Raw genomic sequence first — 20,638 nt, 5'->3', positions numbered from 1 at the left:
GGCCAGTAAAACTCGTGCGTACGAACACTTCAATAAACAACATGTGTTCACTAACCATGAAAAAGTGCATCCGAGTAGGGTACTATCCCATATTGTTAAAAAAACATCACCTTTATCGATTGTTTAGATTTTATAAAGATAAACAATAAATACAGAAAAATTATACTAAATTTTATTATGCACAGTTTCTTTTTTCCGCTAGTATATGTATCAGAACATAATCAACATATCGATATCATATGTAGTTAAAATATAATTTAGTTATCAATAGACTGTTCGCACACCTAGGTTTTTAAAATCCCAATCATCAAATTTCTACACTTGACTAAAGAATTTTACTATCATCTATGATCCGACGATAGTGATCACTGCTGCGTGAAGGATATCTAAATGTCACGCTTTAAAAGTTCCAGATCGGGACACAGATAACCTTCACGCCGCAGTGATCACTATCGTCGGATCATAGATGATAGTAAAATTCTTTAGTCAAGTGTAGAAAGTTGATTGATTGATTCATTCATTCAATATTTTATTCCTCTTTGCAGAGAGTATGTTAGAAATATATATATATATTACATTAAGAGTGAATCATACATGTATAACATATGTACAAATATGAAAATTTGAGATGAAGAAGAAAGAAAAACATTACATAATTAACATGTAAATGAATAAAAAAGAAAGAAAATGTGATATAAAAGGACTCGGTGTATTACTAACTTTTAGTTTAAATTCATATGCACCTTTTGTATATAGCAAATATTCAATCAAATATTCCCACATAGTAATGACTTTTTTCCTTCTGTTCTGACAGTGGATAAATTGGGGCTTTATCTAACATCTTCATCAAGAGCACAGAAGTCTGCACAGATCAAGGTTTGTAATATCGTCCCAAAATTGTTCTCTGAGTAAAAGTTGGAACAACTGCAGGCAATGTGTTTAAGGTAGCTCCATCCTCATGTGACTTATCAATATTAATGCCTTATTAATTTCCACTCAATATAGTTTAATTCAATTAATAACCAAAGAAAATGTATATGTTACCACCTTTTTAAAGATGTCAGACATACAAAAACAGAAGTATACATCAACATAAGAAAATCACACATTTTCGTTAAACAGAATAAGAAAAATCAATAAAAACTTGTTGAAATGACAAAAGTTTAAAAAAAACCCTGCTAATTCATATATATGTATAGATTAATTGTGGATATTAGGGAAACCAATGTATAATAGACATCCAGTAGAGGAAATTCCAGCATAGGAGTTATTGCCCTTGACAACATTTTAAAAATCTTAAATGATTGATTATCTATGGAAACAAGAGATGTTTGTAAAACACATATGCCCCCCCCCCCCCCATATGGTGCAAAATTGAAAAGGGTTACACACACATCATTTAATTGAGAGTAGTATCATCAATTCAAAATATTTAGCAGACAATATCGTCCTATGTCAAGAGTGGATTGACCATGTGACCTAAAATCAATAGGAGTCATCCTCTCCTAATGATGTACCATTGTACCAAGTTTGATGTTTGTCAAGCAAAGGGTTCTCAAGATATTGAGCGGACAGTATATTCCTATGTCCAGTTTGACCCCTGACCTTTGACCATGTGATCTGAAAATCAATAGGGGTCGTCTTCTCCTAATGATGTACCAGTGTACCAAGTTTGATGTATGTCAAGCAAAGGGTTCTCAAGATATTAAGCGGACAGTATATTCCAATGTACAGTTTGACCCTTGACCTTTGACCATACAATCTGAAAATCAATAGGGGTTTTCTTTTTCTGAAGATGTACCAATGTACCAAGTTTGATGTCTGTCAAGCTAAGGGTTCTCAAGATATTGAACAGACAGTATATTCCTATGTCCAATTTGACCCTTGACCATGTGATCTGAAAATCAATAGGGGTCTTCTTTTTCTGAAGATGTACCAGTGTTCCAAGTTTGATGTCTGTCAAGAAAAGGGTTCTCAAGATATTGAACGGACAGTATATTCCTATGTCCGGAGTAGAATGACCCTTGAAGTTTGACCTTTTGACCTAAAAAACAATAGGGGTCCTCTTCTTTTTATAACCAACCTACATATGAAATATCATTACGATCAAGTGAATGGTTCTCAAGATATTGAGCGGACAACATGTGGTCGACCGACCGACCGACAGGTGCAAATCAATATGCCCCTCTTCTTTGAAAGGGGGCATAAATATAAACTTTTTCAGTATTATTAGTTTACCAGATATTTTATTATATCCAGTGAATAACATTCCTCAGAAAGATTATATTTCAATCATGTGCAAAGTTTAATTTATTAAGATTTTTGCAAAAACCTGACATCACATGAGGATCGATCAACCTTAAACATATCATTATATCCAGAATTACAAAGTTGGCATGTATACATGTTTCTCATGGGAGGTATTGTCCAGAGTTTAACTAAGGTTTTGATAATTTTGGTTTCTTGTGTCAACCATATGGTTTTCCAAATTCTTAACAACCCCTTTCCATCATGTAACTCTATAAATCGCATAAAATCTTCGTAAAGAGAAATAGCGGATTTTACAGTTTTTTCAGGTATATGTTGTTTGGGAAGGCACCAGATTCCAAGTAAGATGCAAGATATTGCGTCAAGGAGTATTTATCCAGAATGACTGTGTATCTTTAATGAATCCATGCGTGGTTTCTCATGGGTTACAAAAAATTGTAAAGAGTCTGAAGAGAAATATTTTTTGACAGCACATTGTGAGAGAAACTGCACAGTTTTCCTAAAAACAATAGTTTCTTTTTATCAATTTCAGATATGATAGGTCTGAGACTTAGAGTTTAGGTAATTTTACTGAAAATTATATTTAATTTATCAATTTGAGTATGAATTATGTACATAACAATTGATAAAAGTCTGACGGCTGATTAACATTAGACGCTGGAGAGGGACTCTTATCTATTTAGCAAATAAATATTTGTCACGACAGTGGAAACCACTGTTTGATGTGTCCTTGCACCTAAAATTGTGATTTTTTATATAAATATACCAAGATGTGTTTGTGAAACAAATGCCCCGATAATGGCCAATTCTGAAGATGGCCAATGTCACAAGGACAAACATATTGGTACCAGTAGAAAGATCAAGTCACAAGAAATGCTCATGTGCAATTAGTCCGAAATATCTGACGTTTTCCTAGCTTTTATATGATTTTGATATTTACTGTGCCAGGAAAACGTCAGAACCAGCGCCGTTACGTAAACTGGAAATTCGCCGCCCCAGCTGGAGGCGGCATTCGCGGGCCGATTTTAAATACTTTGAAGTCGAATTTAATGTTAAACTAATTAAACTCATAATTAATCAATAAAACTATGCTTTTTGTACTTACTAATATCGATTAAAAGAAAATATCAATTCGATAACAGAAGCACACCATTGTAGTCAACTGAATTGAGTGAACGTGTCACGTGACTCAAAACAATGCTCGACAGGTTGTTAAAATGTTTTCATGAGGCTATCTATGTGATGAAAGAACCCATAAAATCGATATTAGTAAGTACAAGAAGCAGCGTTTTATTAATTAATTATGAGTTTAACATTGCAGGAAAACGTCAGATTAGCTCGGCACTTGCAGTCTTCTTTAACGTGCCACATCTGCTGTGACAAGGGACCTTGGTTTTTGCGAACTTATCCGTAGGATCGCCTCATTTAGTCGCTTCTTACGACAAGCAAGGGGTACTGAAGACCTACATGTATTCTAACCCGAATCCACACGGGGCCTTGGTTTTTACGACATCATCCGAAAGACCGCCTCTATTTACTCACATCTTGCTACAAGCAAGGGGTTTCGAATACATATTCTAAACCACATTCAAACGGGAGTTATGACGTACAATGTTGTGTGAACGGAAACAATCGTCGCAAACCACGTCTAACTTTCGCCAGAGTTCGTTTGCTCACAAACTAATTTACGTAGATGACGTAATAAGGCCTCGGAGGAGAGTTTGCAAACCACGCCTATTGTTTCCATTATGAAGTAGTCTGAATGAAGACAATAGGCTTGGTTGCACATCCAGTGACGTGGACCTATATTGTATCACTACAAACATTGACGCCAACAGGAACCAAGGGTACACGTTACCACCCCAGCAAGTGTGAAACACATTGGGTGAGAGATGTGTTTGAAATGTACATTGTATGTAATGCTTGAACTATCGAGAAAACTGAAGATATATGTTTCGATATATGTTGGTAACTCTGTTGCTAGGGAACAATAAATCCGTATATATATTGATAGTGTCATGTCAATTTTCCTCGCTGTTTACTCTGCATGAGGGGTCTCAAGAAAATTAAAAATATGAGTTAGTTATCGAACTTCTGACGATAAAATTCAGATATCAGCATTCACATGTTAAATGAAACGTCATTGCTTTTAAAATAAATGAATATTCATTTCATTTTATTGAAACTTGGCAATTTCTTCGAAATGACTTGTGATCATCGAAAGAGGCTACCCACTAATATTCCTTAAGTAGAGGTAAACTCTAACCAAAATGACCATTTTTAAAGATGGAAGTGAAACATTAAACTGACCTGTTTGGTCCATCTTGTTTGCATTAGCGAGATTTTGCATACCTGCAAAAAGAAACAACAAACCTCATTCACATCTTTAATTCAAAATGAGAAGAATAAAATATTGGACTTGCAGATAAATCGGTAAATATTGTCACGAGTGTGATGGGCAAGTATTTGCTGCATTTTACAGGAAACGAGCGGATATATCCAATAGTATACATGCTTATTGTGAAAGCTTGATGCAACAGTACTGGTGTACACGAAATGTACGCTTACATAAATATGTAATATTCATCAATCATCATCTCTGAGAAGTTTTTATCTTAGTACATCATACTCAAAATATCATTGGGATTAATCAAATTTATTTTCAAATTATTACCATAAATGGCTTTATATATATTGTATACAAATTAAATTTCATTAACGATTGTTTTTATTCTTGGTAATACTTTTCATTCTATGTAATTGGATGACTAGGCGCTGCAGTTTTAATTTCACGGATCGGCGTACAATAGAAATAGCGAAAATTAAACTGTAATAAACATAAAGCCGTAATAACACACTGTTGTATAGCGAAAATTAAACTGTAATAAACATAAAGCCGTAATAGAATTATCTAACAAATACATACTGTTGTATAGCGAAAATTAAACTGTAATAAACATAAAGCCGTAATAGAATTATCTAGCAAATACATACTGTTGTATAGCGTTGGGTGTGTACACTCTTGTATTGGATTACCTGTAACATAGGGAAAGTTCACATTACATTGCATGGGAAAGTTCACATTACATTGCATGGGAAAGTTCACATTACATTGCATGGGGAAGTTCGCATTACATTGCATGGGAAAGTTCACATTACATTGCACATGTTGCATGCATGGGGAAGTTCACATTACATTGCATGCATGGGGATTTTATATAGAACATAGGGACAATTGTCACAATTACCAATTCTTTCAATGTAAAACTTATACGGTACCAATTTTGATGCACCAGATGCGCATTTCGACAAATAATGCATCGTTAAATCTGGTGATTAAAACTAAATATAGTTTTAGATCACTGAGTCAATCAGGTTGCTTATTATGGGCCGGCACGAGCCAGCCCATTCTATGATATAAGTTTGGAGAAGTCGCATGCGTTTCTGTGGAACAGGTGTCTGTTACCGCGGACGTGTTCTAATGTGTATCTATTTATTTGTTTGTGGACAAGGGTTTATATATCATATTTTTATGACCACGAAAAAAATAATTCATGGTATAATATGTAAAACTTTCGACTGTAATTATTAAATGTCATGACCTTTGCACTATATACATTTTGCATGGCGAGGCATTCTATAATTAGAAGACAGAAAATCAATGTGTGCCACAGACGCCATCAAGCTATACGTCCACGGACTGCGCGAGAATTGGTCATGGTCATAACATATGTCAAACTGGAGCATTACATTGAATATCGTAGAATTTGCCAAAAATTTCTTCAAATTGTAGGGTTGGAGAAAAGGGAGTGGGGTTTACAGCCGTATTTAATGCTTGTTTCTGTCTAAGTTGTGATACATGTACAATATGAATCTCGAGAATTTTAGAAGTAAACTATAAAAAAAAAAAAAACAGACACATGGGAAGAGGAGAGGGGGGGGGGGGGGGGGAGAGGGGGGGGGGGGGCAGCCGAAGAAGAAGTTGGTTTCACAATTGTATGAAAATTCTTATCTCGCAAAATTCAAAAATGAAATCAAAGCTCTAAATCCAAAATTTTGGGGGATGAGAGCACGGTGGTTCATCTTTTATTTCAATTCTTCGGTTAATTTGATTATATTACCACTACAAATCACTACTTTTTTATTTAAAAAATCTCACGAGCCAGTATATACATCGCACTTTAAGAATGGCCAACATTGCCTGTAATAAAGCGGGAAAACAATGATGTCGAAAACGTGTAGGACTAATAACCAACTCCACTCCCTAATGCTACGTAACTCAGTGCAGGTCGAGCTGTTTAATGTATTAAAAGTTGATTTAAATAAATTTAAAAAAATTCAAAATATTGAACTGTACGTAAAAAAACGCAGATTTCAACGGAAATATTACATCAGTTGATGGTACAGGGGTTTCAACAGTCTCAATTGAAGTAAGCATTTCGCAAATTCTATGGTCGTTATAACGATCTAGTTCGTCAATACAACCTATCATTGGGTCAAATGCTGTCTGACGTGTTTCATACCGATTGTTAAGCCGTTCTTGGCACACTGTTTTTGACTGCGGATACAATGTAACTCCGTTTACCTGATCAGGATATAGGGCTCACGGCAGGTGTGACCTGTCAACAGGGGATGCTTACTCCTCCTAGGCACATGATCCCACCTCAGGTGTGTCCAGGGGTCCGTGTTTGCCCAACTATCTATTTTGTATTGCTTGTAGGAGTTATGAGATTGATCACTGTTCATTATCTTCACCTTGCATCAGATACGGATTCAATATACATGTGCATGTAACTGATATTGTCTAGGCGCGGATCTAGAACATTTTCAGGGGTGTGTGTGTGAACCAGAGGATTAGGTTGTTGATATGATATTATTTTGTGTATTTTAATTTTCATCGTCTGCATTGGTTTTTATAGGTTAGCTACCAAATAAAAACACTCTTTAAAATGAATTTAAAATGACAAACGAAATTACAACGTTTATTACCAAAGGGGTGCGATCAAAAGTTTAATGTCTGGGGAAAAAAATACTAAATTCACATAATCTTAATTAACACCCCAACCCTTTCAAGCTAAATTTGATGAATGTTGAAAATAATAATAATCAGTGTGTGAAAATCGATGTCGTACAACATAAACTTACAGGTGTTTTACCCCCTCCCCCGCTAACTATATAATCTATATTTTTATCCTACAATCAACGCAATGCAGTAATGATGTTCTCGGGAAAATATGAATACCACACTCTGATATCTCTCTTTTTAAAACCAAAATGAAAGGTAGGTGTGTGTGTTGCACCCCCCCCCCCCCTAGATCCGCTAATGTAATGTACATGCGTTGGTTGCACATGTAATTTCTGCATATATAATTGTGTTTTGGTCGTCCAAAATATTGATAATTAATAATGAAGAATTGATGATATGCCAAAGATATCTTGATCTTGATGCAAATAAGTAGATGACTGATATTTACAGAATTTGTTACATCATGACCCAACATTGCCTGCGAAAAATCACACAATGGACACATGAATAAAATCAGTGCCTAAAATTATTTTGCAATCACATTAGTTTTCATAATCGTTATCTTCGCCTTTCATCTTACTCAGAGCCTTATTTTCTAATGTTAGTAAAAGAGGATGCTGTACAGAAGCGGTGACTTTCCCTAATCGGAGCTTTGTGCCTGGTATTTAAACACTACTGACGTAGAAGTTACCTCCATCTCTATTTATACTCTTATTGCGTATTTGCCATTTAAATCCCCAGTACTAAGGGCAAGCCTAAAACATTTTATGTGTCAATACATTATAGTCTAAACATGATTTTTGATATCATGAAAATTTTAATTGTTTTACGAGTATCAAACACAATGTATACCGTTACGATTGTATCAAATGTTTAATATTATATACTACTACAGTCTAAAAGCTTTAATTTATACCCGTATGTATTACTTTCTACAATCATCTGTACACCTGAAAACATTGATTTATCATAGCAATTTGCGACTGGAATACATATTATCCATTCAAACTGTTTAACAGTTATTTAACCCTGTTTGGCCTTTTCTTTCAAAGCTTTGCAAAGTTCCCAAAGGTTTTTCATAAAAGGCATGATGCCTTTGTCAACACCTTTCACTCAGAAAAAACCCATAAAAGTTCTCGTTAGCAGCCTTGACTATTAACACAGATAGTACATGCTGTATTCGGCGTGTTTGTTGTAAGTCCCATTCACAAACTAAACAGTGTCCATGTATTTCAAACTCCGCACATTGTAAAAAAAAAAAATAACAACAAAGAAATGACAGGAAACAACATTCCATTATCACCTGCATATGGTGTTTATATATCTCAACTGATTCGATATGCAAGAGTTTGTTCTGCGGATAGTCAGTTTTTAAATCGAGGCAAGCTACTGACAAACAAGTTGATGGTACAGGGGTTTCAATAGTCTCGATTGAAGTCAGCATTTCGCAAATTCTATGGTCGTTATAACGATCTAGTTCGTCAATACAACCTATTATTGGGTCAAATGCTGTCTGATGTGTTAGGCTGTACTTGGCACACTGATTTTGACTACGGATAACTCCGTTTACCTGATCAGGATATAGGGCTCACGGCTTACTCCTTGCATGAAAGATCGATAAAATTAAGTTATTCAAATATACAAGAAAACCAATTGGAACTTATGTCTTAATACAAACATTTTTAAAAATAAGTTTAAAAGACGTGTATTGACAAAAATTAACCAAAATAATTCGAGTTTAAATCAAGCAATAGGCGATTTATATCATTTTTAGTGTAATAATGGAAGGGTATCCCCAAATTTCAGAAAAACTGCCTCCGTGAAACAAAATAAAATTAGCACGAATATTATTCGAGTCCTCCACTACAGAACTGTCGCTTTGAAATTTTGTTTTATGGGGGCATTTTTGTTTTGTTTTGTAAAATTCAAAAAATCGAAACGACTTCACTAATATTATTTTCAACTTCACCTGTACGTTAATTTTCCTTTTAAATGTATGGTCTACTGCGTGGTTCAGCGGGTAAGGTCGTCAAATTTAATATGTGAAGATGTTTTCTTTTTTAAAACGACCGGATTCGAATCCCACACTAACACAATTTATTTATACTACGTTTTACATCTAGATTTTTTTCTTAACTGAAACACATTTCTAGTTTTTATTAATGTTTCATGTCAAATCTCTGTTTATTTCAATGTGCCTAGTTTGAAATAAGCGTCCAACCTGGACGCTGTTTAGATTGTGAATGGGACTCGCTGTAAACACGCCGAATACAGAATGCAATACCTGCGTCTTGATAATCAAAGTTGCTAACGTTTTTCTGAGTGAAAGGTATTGACAAAGGCATAATATGGTGTCTTTCACGAAAAACCGTTGTGAACTTTTCAAAGCTTTGAAAGAAAAACAAGGTAAATAACCGTTAAACAGTTTGAGTGGATAAAATGTGGTGTATTCCAGTAGCATATTGCTATGGCGAATTAATGTTTTCAGGTGCATGTACATATAATTGTGTTGAACTTTATTATTGCGTATTAAACTTCCCATATTTTGTTTTGTGGTCAGAGTCATGTACAGTTGCTAACTGTTTGTTGTAGAAATATAAGTAGTAGTATATGCATGATATTAAATATTTGATACACTCGTAACATGTAACCGTATACATGTACATTGTTTCTGATACTCAGAAGAATAAAACACAATTTAATTTTCACGATTTCAAAAATTATGTTTAGACTACATGTATAATGTATTGACACATAAAATGTATTAGGCTTGCTCTTAGTAATGGGGAAGGTCAGTTCTACGTCACGAGTGCTGGCACCGAGCTCCGATTGGGGAAAGTTCCTGCTTCGGTGCAACACCCTATTTTTCAAAACAAAAAAGCCCAAACAGGAAACAAAAAATAACAGTGTTAGAAAAGAAAATAGAATTTTTTTTTTAGCTGTTACCGCACCATTTAATAGATATGAAAAGAAAAAAATCTCTTGAAGTAGAATTAGATGAAAACTATACGAAAACTACTAAAGGTGCATTGATCAGATCCAAAGCAAATTGGATAGAAAATGGAGAAAGGAACACATCCTACTTGTTAAGACTAGAGAGAAAAAACCAATCTGGGAATACAATACATGAAATTAAAACAGACAATAAATAAAAGAAGATATAAAACTGAAAATATAATGAATTCACTTTGAAATTTTTATGAAAACTTGTATTCTGATTTTGACTACGGATAACTGTATTTGAACGAAACTGGCATAACAATCAGAGATTTAAACGAAATTGGCAAAACACTCAGAGATTTGAACGAAACTGGCAAAACACTCAGAGATTTGAACCAAACTGGCAAAACACTCAGAGATTTGAAAGAAACTGGCAAAACACTACAATATTTGAACAAAACTGGCAAAAACTCACGATTTGAATGACACTGGCAAAACACTACAATATTTGAACGAAACTGACAAAACACTCAGAGATTTGAACGAAACTGGCAAAATACGCCAGCGATTTGAACGAAACTGGCAAAACACTCAGATATTTGAAAGAAACTGGCAAAACACTACAATATTTGAACAAAACTGGCAAAAACTCAGAGATTTAAACGAAACTGGCAAAACACTGCAATACAGTGTATTTGAACGAAACTGGCAAAACAATCAGAGATTTGAACGAAAATGGCTAAACACTCAAATACAGTGTATTTGAACGAAATTGGCAAAACACTCAGAGATTTGAACGAAACTGACAAAACACTACATTATTTGAATGAAACTGAGAAAACACTACAATATTTGAACAAAACTGGCAAAAACTCAGAGATTTAAAGGAAACTGGCAAAACACTCAGAGATTTGAACGAAACTGGCAAAACACTATAATATTTGAACGAAACTGGCAAAACACTCAGAGATTTAAACGAAACTGGCAAAACACTACCAATATTTGAACGAAACTGGCAAAACACTAACCAATTTGAACGAAAATGTATTTTACACAAGTCAAGGGTTTTGACAATGAATATTACTATACATGTATTATTATTTGTGAAACTTGAAAAAGAAAAAGAAATATTAAAAGAATTCACCATTAACTCGTTATTAATATTACCAGACCTAAAACCATTAAATCTAAAAAAAAAAAAAAAATATCATGTGTAACAATTCAACGTCCGTCTTAAGGGGACAGTTGCTGTGAAAGTGATGGCAATCAAATTTTTCTCAAAATCTCTTTATGGCACAGGAATGACTAATTAAAACATTTATTTTGTACAAAAACAAGAGAAACATATTAGAATTACGTTAAATAACCGCTTTTAGTGTAAAGAAAGATATAAGGAAAATTTATTGTCGTGCAAGACAATAGTTATTTAATCAACAAAAGTACATGTGCCTGCTTTTAGGTAAAAACTGTTGTAAAACATATATATAATAGGTTAACCATGGATTTGTACTCTGTGTGTGTATAACTGTCTTAAGCTACTACTGTATGCTCTCTCTGTCATGTGTATGCGATACTAATATTTAACAAATTCCTTTATCTCTTTAACAATATTTCCGACGAAAAAAAATATTGAAAATAAAGCTTCAAAGTAAATAAAACGTTGATTCTTTGTCTACAATTGATACATTAACAATGGTAACTATGTTAATTACATTTATTTAAATACTCACTATTGTCACAGGTACAAATATCCGTGAAAGATCGGACTGCAGTATCTTCTTCAGTAATTGCAGTGATGGTTGTGTTATACCAATTTGTATTATAGCACACACATACGTCATCCTTATTACAATTCCCCCAAAAGGTTTTTTCGGTACACATAGCACTTCCTGACCAAGGAAAAAAATTGTGTAATTAATTTTGCTTACTTTAACTATTAAGTGAATGTTGTTGTTTAGTTGATAAATGATCTCTTTGGAATACCTACCGCCCCCGATAGCACGTATCACCTTAAATTTCCCAAAGAAGACGACTAAAGTTAAAAGGAACTCGGAGGAAACCATGGTGATGTCTGCCTCCGTAAACACTCAAACTTAAAATGCAGCCTCCGGGGCGACTGCTCACCTAGTCGTATCATCACACCAGAATGCACACTATGAAAGTAATTGTTTTTTATATTTATTGATCACTAGTCCTGTGTATGGGACATGCATGCCGTAGCTGAAAGTACAAGACCGAGGTTTACAACACAGGTTAGAAATGGCAACAAGCCACAATATACTCAACATCTACAAGTGTATTGTTTATTATATATAATAATCAACCCAACAACGATGAATGGTAAATGAGTTATAAACAAGAGATGTTTGTAAAACACATATGCCCCCATGGTGCAAAATTGAAAAGGGTTATACACACACCTCATTTAATTGATAGTATTATCAACAATTCAAAATATTGAGCACACAATATCTTCCTATGTCAAGAGTGAATTGACCATGTGACCTAAAATTCAATAGGGGTCATCTACTCCTTATACTGTACCAGTGTACCAAGTTTGGTACGTGTCAATCAAGCAAATAATTCTTAAAATATAGGAGACAATATATTACTATGTCCAGTTCAACTATTGACTTTTGACCTCAAAATCAATATGGGTCATCCTCTCCTGAAGATGTACCAGTGTACTAAGTTTGATGTCTGTTAAGTAAAAGGGTTATCAAGACATTGAGTGGACAGTATATTACCATGTCCAGTTTGACTCTTGACCATGTGACCTCAAAATCAATAGGAGTCATCTTCTCCTGAATATACACCATTGTACTATTTAAAGTTTGATGTTTGTCAAGCAAAGGGTTCTGAAGATATTGAGCAGACTGTATATTCCAATGTCCAGGTTGACCCTTGACCTTTAAACATGTAACCTCAAAATCAACAGGGATCATTTTCTCCTGAAGATGTACCAGTGCACCAAGTTTGATGTCTGTCAAGCAAAGGGTTCTCAATATATTGAATGGAGAGTATATTATTATGTCCAGTTTGACCCTTGCTCATGTGACCTCAAAATCACTAGGGGTTATCTTCTCCAGAAGACGTACCAGTGTAACAAGTTTGATGTCTGTCAGACAATGAGTTCTCAAATATTGAACGGACAATATATTCCTATGTCCAGTGTGACCCTTGACCATGTGACCTCAAAATCTATAGGGGTCATCTTCTCCTGAAGACGTATCAGTGTACCAAGTTTGATGACTGTCAAGAAGATGGTTCTCAAGATACTGAGCAGACAGTATATTCCTACGTCTAGTTTGACCCTTGACCATGTGATCTCAAAATCAATAAGAGTGATCTTCTTCTTCAGATCTACTAGTGTACTAAGTTTGATGTCTGTCAAGAAAAGGGTTCTCGAGATATTGAGCAGACATTATATTCCAATGTCCAGTTTGACCCTTGATCTTTGACCATGTGACCTCAAAATCAATAGGGGTCATCTTCTCCTGAAGACGTACTAGTGTACCAAGTTTGATGTCTGTCAAGCAAAGGGTTCTCAAGATATTGAACGGACAGTATATTCCTATGTCCAGGTTGACCCTTGACCTTTAAACATGTAACCTCAAAATCAACAGGGATCATTTTCTCCTGAAGATGTACCAGTGCACCAAGTTTGATGTCTGTCAAGCAAAGGGTTCTCAATATATTGAATGGAGAGTATATTATTATGTCCAGTTTGACCCTTGCTCATGTGACCTCAAAATCACTAGGGGTTATCTTCTCCTGAAGACGTACCAGTGTAACAAGTTTGATGTCTGTCAGACAATGAGTTCTCAAATATTGAACGGACAATATATTCCTATGTCCAGTGTGACCCTTGACCATGTGACCTCAAAATCTATAGGGGTCATCTTCTCCTGAAGACGTATCAGTGTACCAAGTTTGATGTCTGTCAAGAAGATGGTTCTCAAGATACTGAGCAGACAGTATATTCCTACGTCTAGTTTGACCCTTGACCATGTGATCTCAAAATCAATAAGAGTGATCTTCTTCTTCAGATCTACTAGTGTACTAAGTTTGATGTCTGTCAAGAAAAGGGTTCTCGAGATATTGAGCAGACATTATATTCCAATGTCCAGTTTGACCCTTGATCTTTGACCATGTGACCTCAAAATCAATAGGGGTCATCTTCTCCTGAAGACGTACTAGTGTACCAAGTTTGATGTCTGTCAAGCAAAGGGTTCTCAAGATATTGAACGGACAGTATATTCCTATGTCCAGTTTGACCCTTGACCTTTGGACCTCAAAATCAATAAGGGTCATCTTCTTCTGAAGACATACTGGTGTACCAAGTTTGATGTCTGTCAAACAAAGGGTTCTCAAGATATTGAGCAGACAGTATATTCCAATGTCCAGTTTGACCCTTGACCTTTGACCATGTGACCTCAAAATCAATAGGGGTCATCTTCTTCTGAAGATGTATTGGTGTACCAAGTTTGATGTCTGTCAAGCAAAGGGTTCTCTAGACATTGAATGGTCAGTATATTCCTATGCCCAGTTTGACCCTTGACCTTTGACAATATGACCTCAACATCAATAGGGGTCATTTACTCCTTAGGATGTACCAGTGTGCCAAGTTTGATGTCTTTCAAGCAAAGGGTTCTCGAGATATTGAGCAGACATTATATTCCTATGTCTAGAGTAGATTGACCCTTGACCTGAGAAACAATAGGGGTCATCTTCCACTCATATGAAATATCATTATCATCAAGTGAATGGTTCTCAAGATATTGAGCGGACAACATGTGGTCTACAGACCGACCGACCGACCGACAGTTGCAAAACAATATGCCCCCTCTTTTTCAAAGGGGGGCATAAAAATTAATGAAATATCAGTAAAATAACCAACGACACGATCAATTAGATTGTGCACTTTTTTGGGACAACCTGTCCCTCTCTCGGAACAAATGTATAAACATTTCAAATTACACCTGCTTATTGTTTTTGAATTGATGATCAACAAATTAAAATAAGTAAAATTAAATAAACAATAAACAAATAGTTTGTAGTGGTGCTATGTACGGTGTTGGGTAACGCTTTTCAATGCATTTCCTCTCATAGATGGCACACTGATTTTGACTACGGATAAGTCCGTTTACCTGATCAGGATATGGGGCTCACGGTGGGTGTGACCGATCGACAGGGGATGCTTACTCCTCCTAGGCACCTTATCCCACCTCTGGTGTATCCAGGGATCCGTCTTTGCCCAACTATCTATTTTGTATTGCTTATAGGAGTTATGAGATTGATCACTGTTCGTTATATTCACCTTTCATACAGAAAACTAGCATATAATATCCTAATATTTCATGAACAAATGTTATTAGTGAATACGTTGCTTCAAGTATTTTGAAAGTTGGAAATTATCTATAACTATGTAGTTGAAAATAACTATCTAATAACAATAAGATTTGTACTGATTTCTAATTTCATTTTTTTCCAGCGACGGTACATAAAAATATATTGACCGAATCATAGACTTATAACGGAGGGACCGCTGACTCCTTCGGGAGCTCTCTATATTTTTCATTTCGTATAACAAAAACTATGTTCCGAATGGAAAATGATTTTACGAATTTACCAGCGCCCTCACCAGAAGGCATAGAAATGATGTAAACAATATGGTGATGCACTGAAATCCGTAAAATGGGTGGAAAACATTGTTGTATTGTGGGATGCCACAATTCAAATTTTACGACTAAGAAAGTCAGAACTTCAAACCGTAGGCGAATTAATTACTTTTCTTTCCCAAAGGAAAAAGAATGGTGGGCTAAATTAATTTCAACCGTAAGCAGGGCAGATGCGTCCTTTAACCCCGATACAGGGCATATTTGCTCAGAACATTTTGAGGACAAATGTTTATTGTTTCACGGTAAGTTTGTTAATGTTACACATGTATGAATTACCGAATTTATTCAAAACTTTCTTTTTTTTCTAAATATACAGTTATTTTATATCATGGCGAAAACTGCTTGTTAAGGGATTTCAAAATCAATCGATATTTCGACATTCCTCGTGCCAATAAACAAAGGGAACTATTCAAACTATTCAGAAAACCATCGTCTGTGGTGTCCATGTATAAAATCTTTTGTATAGTAGCGCCTGTTAGTACATTCATCCAGTTTTAGAATACATAATAATGCATTAGTATGAGGTATTAATATGAAATGGTGGATTCTGAGGATGACTTCCTGCTCTCTCTCTCTGCTTCCCTTGTTCATAATAAGCCTTTGATTTTACAAAATGCTGACCTCATAACATTATTGCATATAATATTTTCCGTTCCGTTCCGCGTTGTAGCAACACCCAAATTTTGCAGCCCTTCACCGGCAATGGTGACGTCTCCATGCGAGTGAAAAATTCTCAATAAACAAAATACACCGTTGATCCATTTTGACCTCTTGCAGGAGTTGTGCCCCTTTATTTGAAAATTTTTGTTATATGGAGGGTACATAGTTTGTCAGGCGAACTCCTCCCACAAATTTCAAGTGAAGACCTTTCTGTTTCACAGTGTTTGTATGTCTATTGAAGATGTGTGGGTGACATGGATTTTGATTTTCTTCAATTTTTTTTTTAAAGAAAAGTACAGGTTGTTGAATTTGTCCGTTTTGAGGAAATCTTACAAAGAGAGTACATGATTTGTTCGACGAACTCCTCACAGTTTTCAAGTGAGAACCTTCATATTTTACAAAGTGTTTATATGGGTATTGAAGGTGTGCATGTGGCAAGGATTTTGATTCACAACAATTTTAATTTTCTTTGACGTTTTGAATATTGAGAGGTGGTAGAATTTTGTCCAATTTGGGGAAATATCTTGCACACGGAACCCTTGATTTGTCTATCTGCCTCCTGTCATAGTTTTAAGCTAAGACCCATTTCGCAACCTGATACTACCTGAAGGAAATTTCTACAAATTATGTAGAAAAACACCCTACAACTGTATGTAAGCATTTTCACGGGCGCATTATTTATTGTTTGCGGTACTCTTGTTAGTATTTAGTTTTTCTTGCACATACGCGGTTGAAGAGAATATTTTTGAAAATGGTCAAATTTTGACAGTTTTTGCCCCGCCTCTAAAGCCCCAAGGGAGTAGGATTCCTGAAATTAACACTTTATGTCCCTCGTGTTCCAATCATACTTCAGACTAACTTTGAAAAGAGTGAATATTGATTTACGTCCCTTGAGAGAAAATTTCAATCATATGGGGACGTCACCACTGCCGGTAAAGGGCTGCAAAATTTAGGCCTATGCTCGACGCCTATGGCCATTGAGCAGGGAAGGATCTTTATCGTGCCACTCCTGCTGTGACACGGGACCTCGGTTTTTGCAGTCTCATCCGTAGGACCACTCCATTTAGTCGCCTCTTACGACAAGTAAGGGGTACTGAAGTCCTATTCTAACCCGGATTCCCACGAAAAGAACTCGTATGGTAGTTATCGAGAAGAAGTTAAAAATGTTCAAATGTTAATAGACGAACGACAACCAATTGAAATACAGAAATATAGGTCACCTAATTTAATAACCTTAAAAAATGGAAGTTTGAAGCATATACATGTAAATCATTTTAGAAATTTCCTAATTTTTAAATATACATTTTCGTTATGTGGCCATATGAACCCTGCCCAACGGCCTGAACCCCTGAAACAAGAACCATGAATTTCACAATTTCGGTAGAGAGGTTTATAGACATAATCATGTATTTGGTTTTTAACAAATATGTGTGAGGATAGAGAAGAGTTTCTACCATTTAATGGGGACAGAATTTCACAATTTTGATAGAGGGCTTCATGGACATCATAACCATGGATTTAGTTTCTCTCTTACACAAAGAGATTTTTGAAAATATGACCTTATGTAGCACATTTGGCACGGTCCATGGAGGCTCCAGGGGTGGTTAAGTAATAGATTTGATAATTAATATTTATCCTAGAGATTGCTTCACAACAATAATGGTAACAATTGGCCTTGTAGTTTATAGGAATGACGTTCAAATGTTTGCTGATCATTAGAAACATTAATTAGACGTACACATTGAAAATAAAAATAAGATTTGATTTCAGCTCAAATCGTGTCTATGCCACTTTAATACAGTAGCTAGAAGGTATATTGTCTTTGATCCTTCCATATCTGTTAACGAAGAACTGAAATCGAATTATGCATATCAGTCAGGTACTTTAATCTATATCAAGTTAATGATACACTGGTGGGTTTTTTTAAGAGTGACTGGATGACTAATACATTAAAGAGACTTAGTTATTTTTTTTTTTATCTATTAGTGAAAATTGCAATATGATTAAGTGCACCTGTATTCTATTCATAAATACTTTATCATGATGAAAGTGAAGGACATGAGCAATGACTTCAAACAATTTTCTTGATCATTCGGAGAGTACATCTTTCAGGAACCCCATCATGTTAAGAACCCCGGGAATTATTTTGACAGTATCTCGAGTAAGGTAAGAACAGTGCGACATTTAACTCTGGACACGACAAAAGTCCGGAGTTTCGCCAACCCTTTTATTAAGGATACAAATAAACCCTTTACAAAAAAAGATGGGATTTTATGTCCACAAGACATGCACCAACATTTACACTTGTAACTATTGTAGTTTTTAAGATATTTCACCTGAAATAAAAAAAACCCATGGGATTTTAAATCCCACTTGGGGGGATTTTCACTCCCACCAAAAATCCCATGGGAGAAAAAAATATGATTTCTCCCATAGAATTTTAACTCCCATATTTAAATTTAAAATGGGATACAATGCCCCATAGGAGGAAATGTTCCATAATGATCATGAAATGGCAGTGAATATCCTATTTGAGCATGAATGGGAATAAATATCCCAAATAAAACACAGGATGGGGACTTTTATCCCATGAATATAGTAATAAAACAGAAAATTGTATCTTAAAGAGTGTTGTTTGTCATGATTCTTAAGAATGTACTTGCAAGCTAAGGAATGGCATTAACTTTATATCTAGTAATTACACTCCTAAATTATGTAGACCTATACATGTGTTAATGGATAAATGTCTAAACAACATGAGAAATTAAATTATATTAGAGCTCTGCATTACTAAACCCTTTCTCATGCAATTTTAATTGTATACATATAACCCTATCACAAAAATATCAGTATAAAATTGAACGGTATTAAATTATGCAGCTAGAACACTAACTTATTTACATGCTGCTGTTCACATTCACAGGAACTGGTATTTTTGTCTGTAATAATAATAGTAGGCCCTATGGTACCATCCCCAATGAAAAAAAATAACCCAAAATGAATGGCACCATTTCTTACTCAAAACTTCGCTTCAAAATAATTCGAAAATTCTGCTTTTATCGTCACCCACTCAAATTGTCATTCTGATTCAGTAATCCCAGTACTTTTATTAGGGGGGTATGGTATATACCCCTACTCTTATCATTATGTACAGGCTAAATTACCGGTTCCTCTGATATGTTGTGGAAGAACAAGGTACGGTTTGGACATAAATAAGCCCTGATATATTCGAAAACTTAAACGTGCAGGTGGAAGGATTTCATTTGTATGAATTATTACTATGTCACACCTAAAGACCAAAACATATGATATATTTAGTGCACGTGCGCGTATATGCGATATGTAGTGTTTAAAACCACCACAGGGAGTCCCAAAATGCTATTTTTACGTCTATTAATCACAAAACACAGAAATCTTTAATGCCTACCCAGCCGTCGACCGCGGTTAAATTTTCACGTAAATATTTTTTGTATCTAAATAAGTATATTCCGCAAATTTCGTCCCGGTCAAGAGCTGGGGACAAGTTGAATTTTAAAAAAATCTTTTGTTTCAATTTTTCCGGAATTTTGTATTTCTTTGTTTTATCATGGTATAATAATATAATAAGATCACTTGTAAGATTATTAAATTTTACATGTGACTTATGAATAAGTTAATATCAGTCAATTTATACTTTTATGAATTTTTTTTCACTTTATGATATTTATAAACGTCGGAGTCGGAATTATTCATTCCTCAACGCCATTTTCGTTACTATGGATGACATAAACAAATTGTGAGAGACATAAACAAAATGTGAGAGATTCGTCAACAGCACTGTGACCCATACTCGTGATCTTTAGAACCAGGCATGCTACAGGTAAGAGAAACAATTAATACTATTGTAACAAAAACGAAAGCGCAATGATTATTTACAAGATACGATATTACAAACAACAATAACAGCACAGATCTCGGCTATATAGTGTAGTATCTGGGGAGTCGTCCCCAGTACGACCTGTTTGGCAGACAGCTTCCGGAGCCCGGATGACAGTTCCCGCCAAGAGGCATCCATATACGAACG

At 35.2% G+C, this 20,638-nt stretch overlaps 1 protein-coding gene across 1 annotated transcript in view; it reads right to left on the bottom strand.

Moving 5' to 3' along the window:
- LOC125660249 (300 kDa antigen AG231-like) overlaps positions 1–12,313 on the bottom strand; it is a 25,608-nt gene extending 13,295 nt beyond the window's left edge. Inside the window, exons 1-3 of the mRNA XM_056148777.1 lie at positions 11,965–12,313; positions 5,263–5,304; positions 4,579–4,620 (exon numbers count right to left, since the gene is read on the bottom strand). Of these exons, the coding sequence (XP_056004752.1) occupies positions 4,579–4,620; positions 5,263–5,304; positions 11,965–12,115 (235 nt within the window). The 5' untranslated portion in view covers positions 12,116–12,313. The remainder of the gene's footprint in view (positions 1–4,578; positions 4,621–5,262; positions 5,305–11,964) is intronic.
- Between the last annotated feature and the right edge of the window lie 8,325 nt (positions 12,314–20,638).

This window comes from Ostrea edulis, chromosome 9, assembly GCF_947568905.1.
Source record: "Ostrea edulis chromosome 9, xbOstEdul1.1, whole genome shotgun sequence".
Taxonomy (NCBI): domain Eukaryota; kingdom Metazoa; phylum Mollusca; class Bivalvia; order Ostreida; family Ostreidae; genus Ostrea; species Ostrea edulis.
This window is presented reverse-complemented; position numbering and strand designations above follow the sequence as displayed.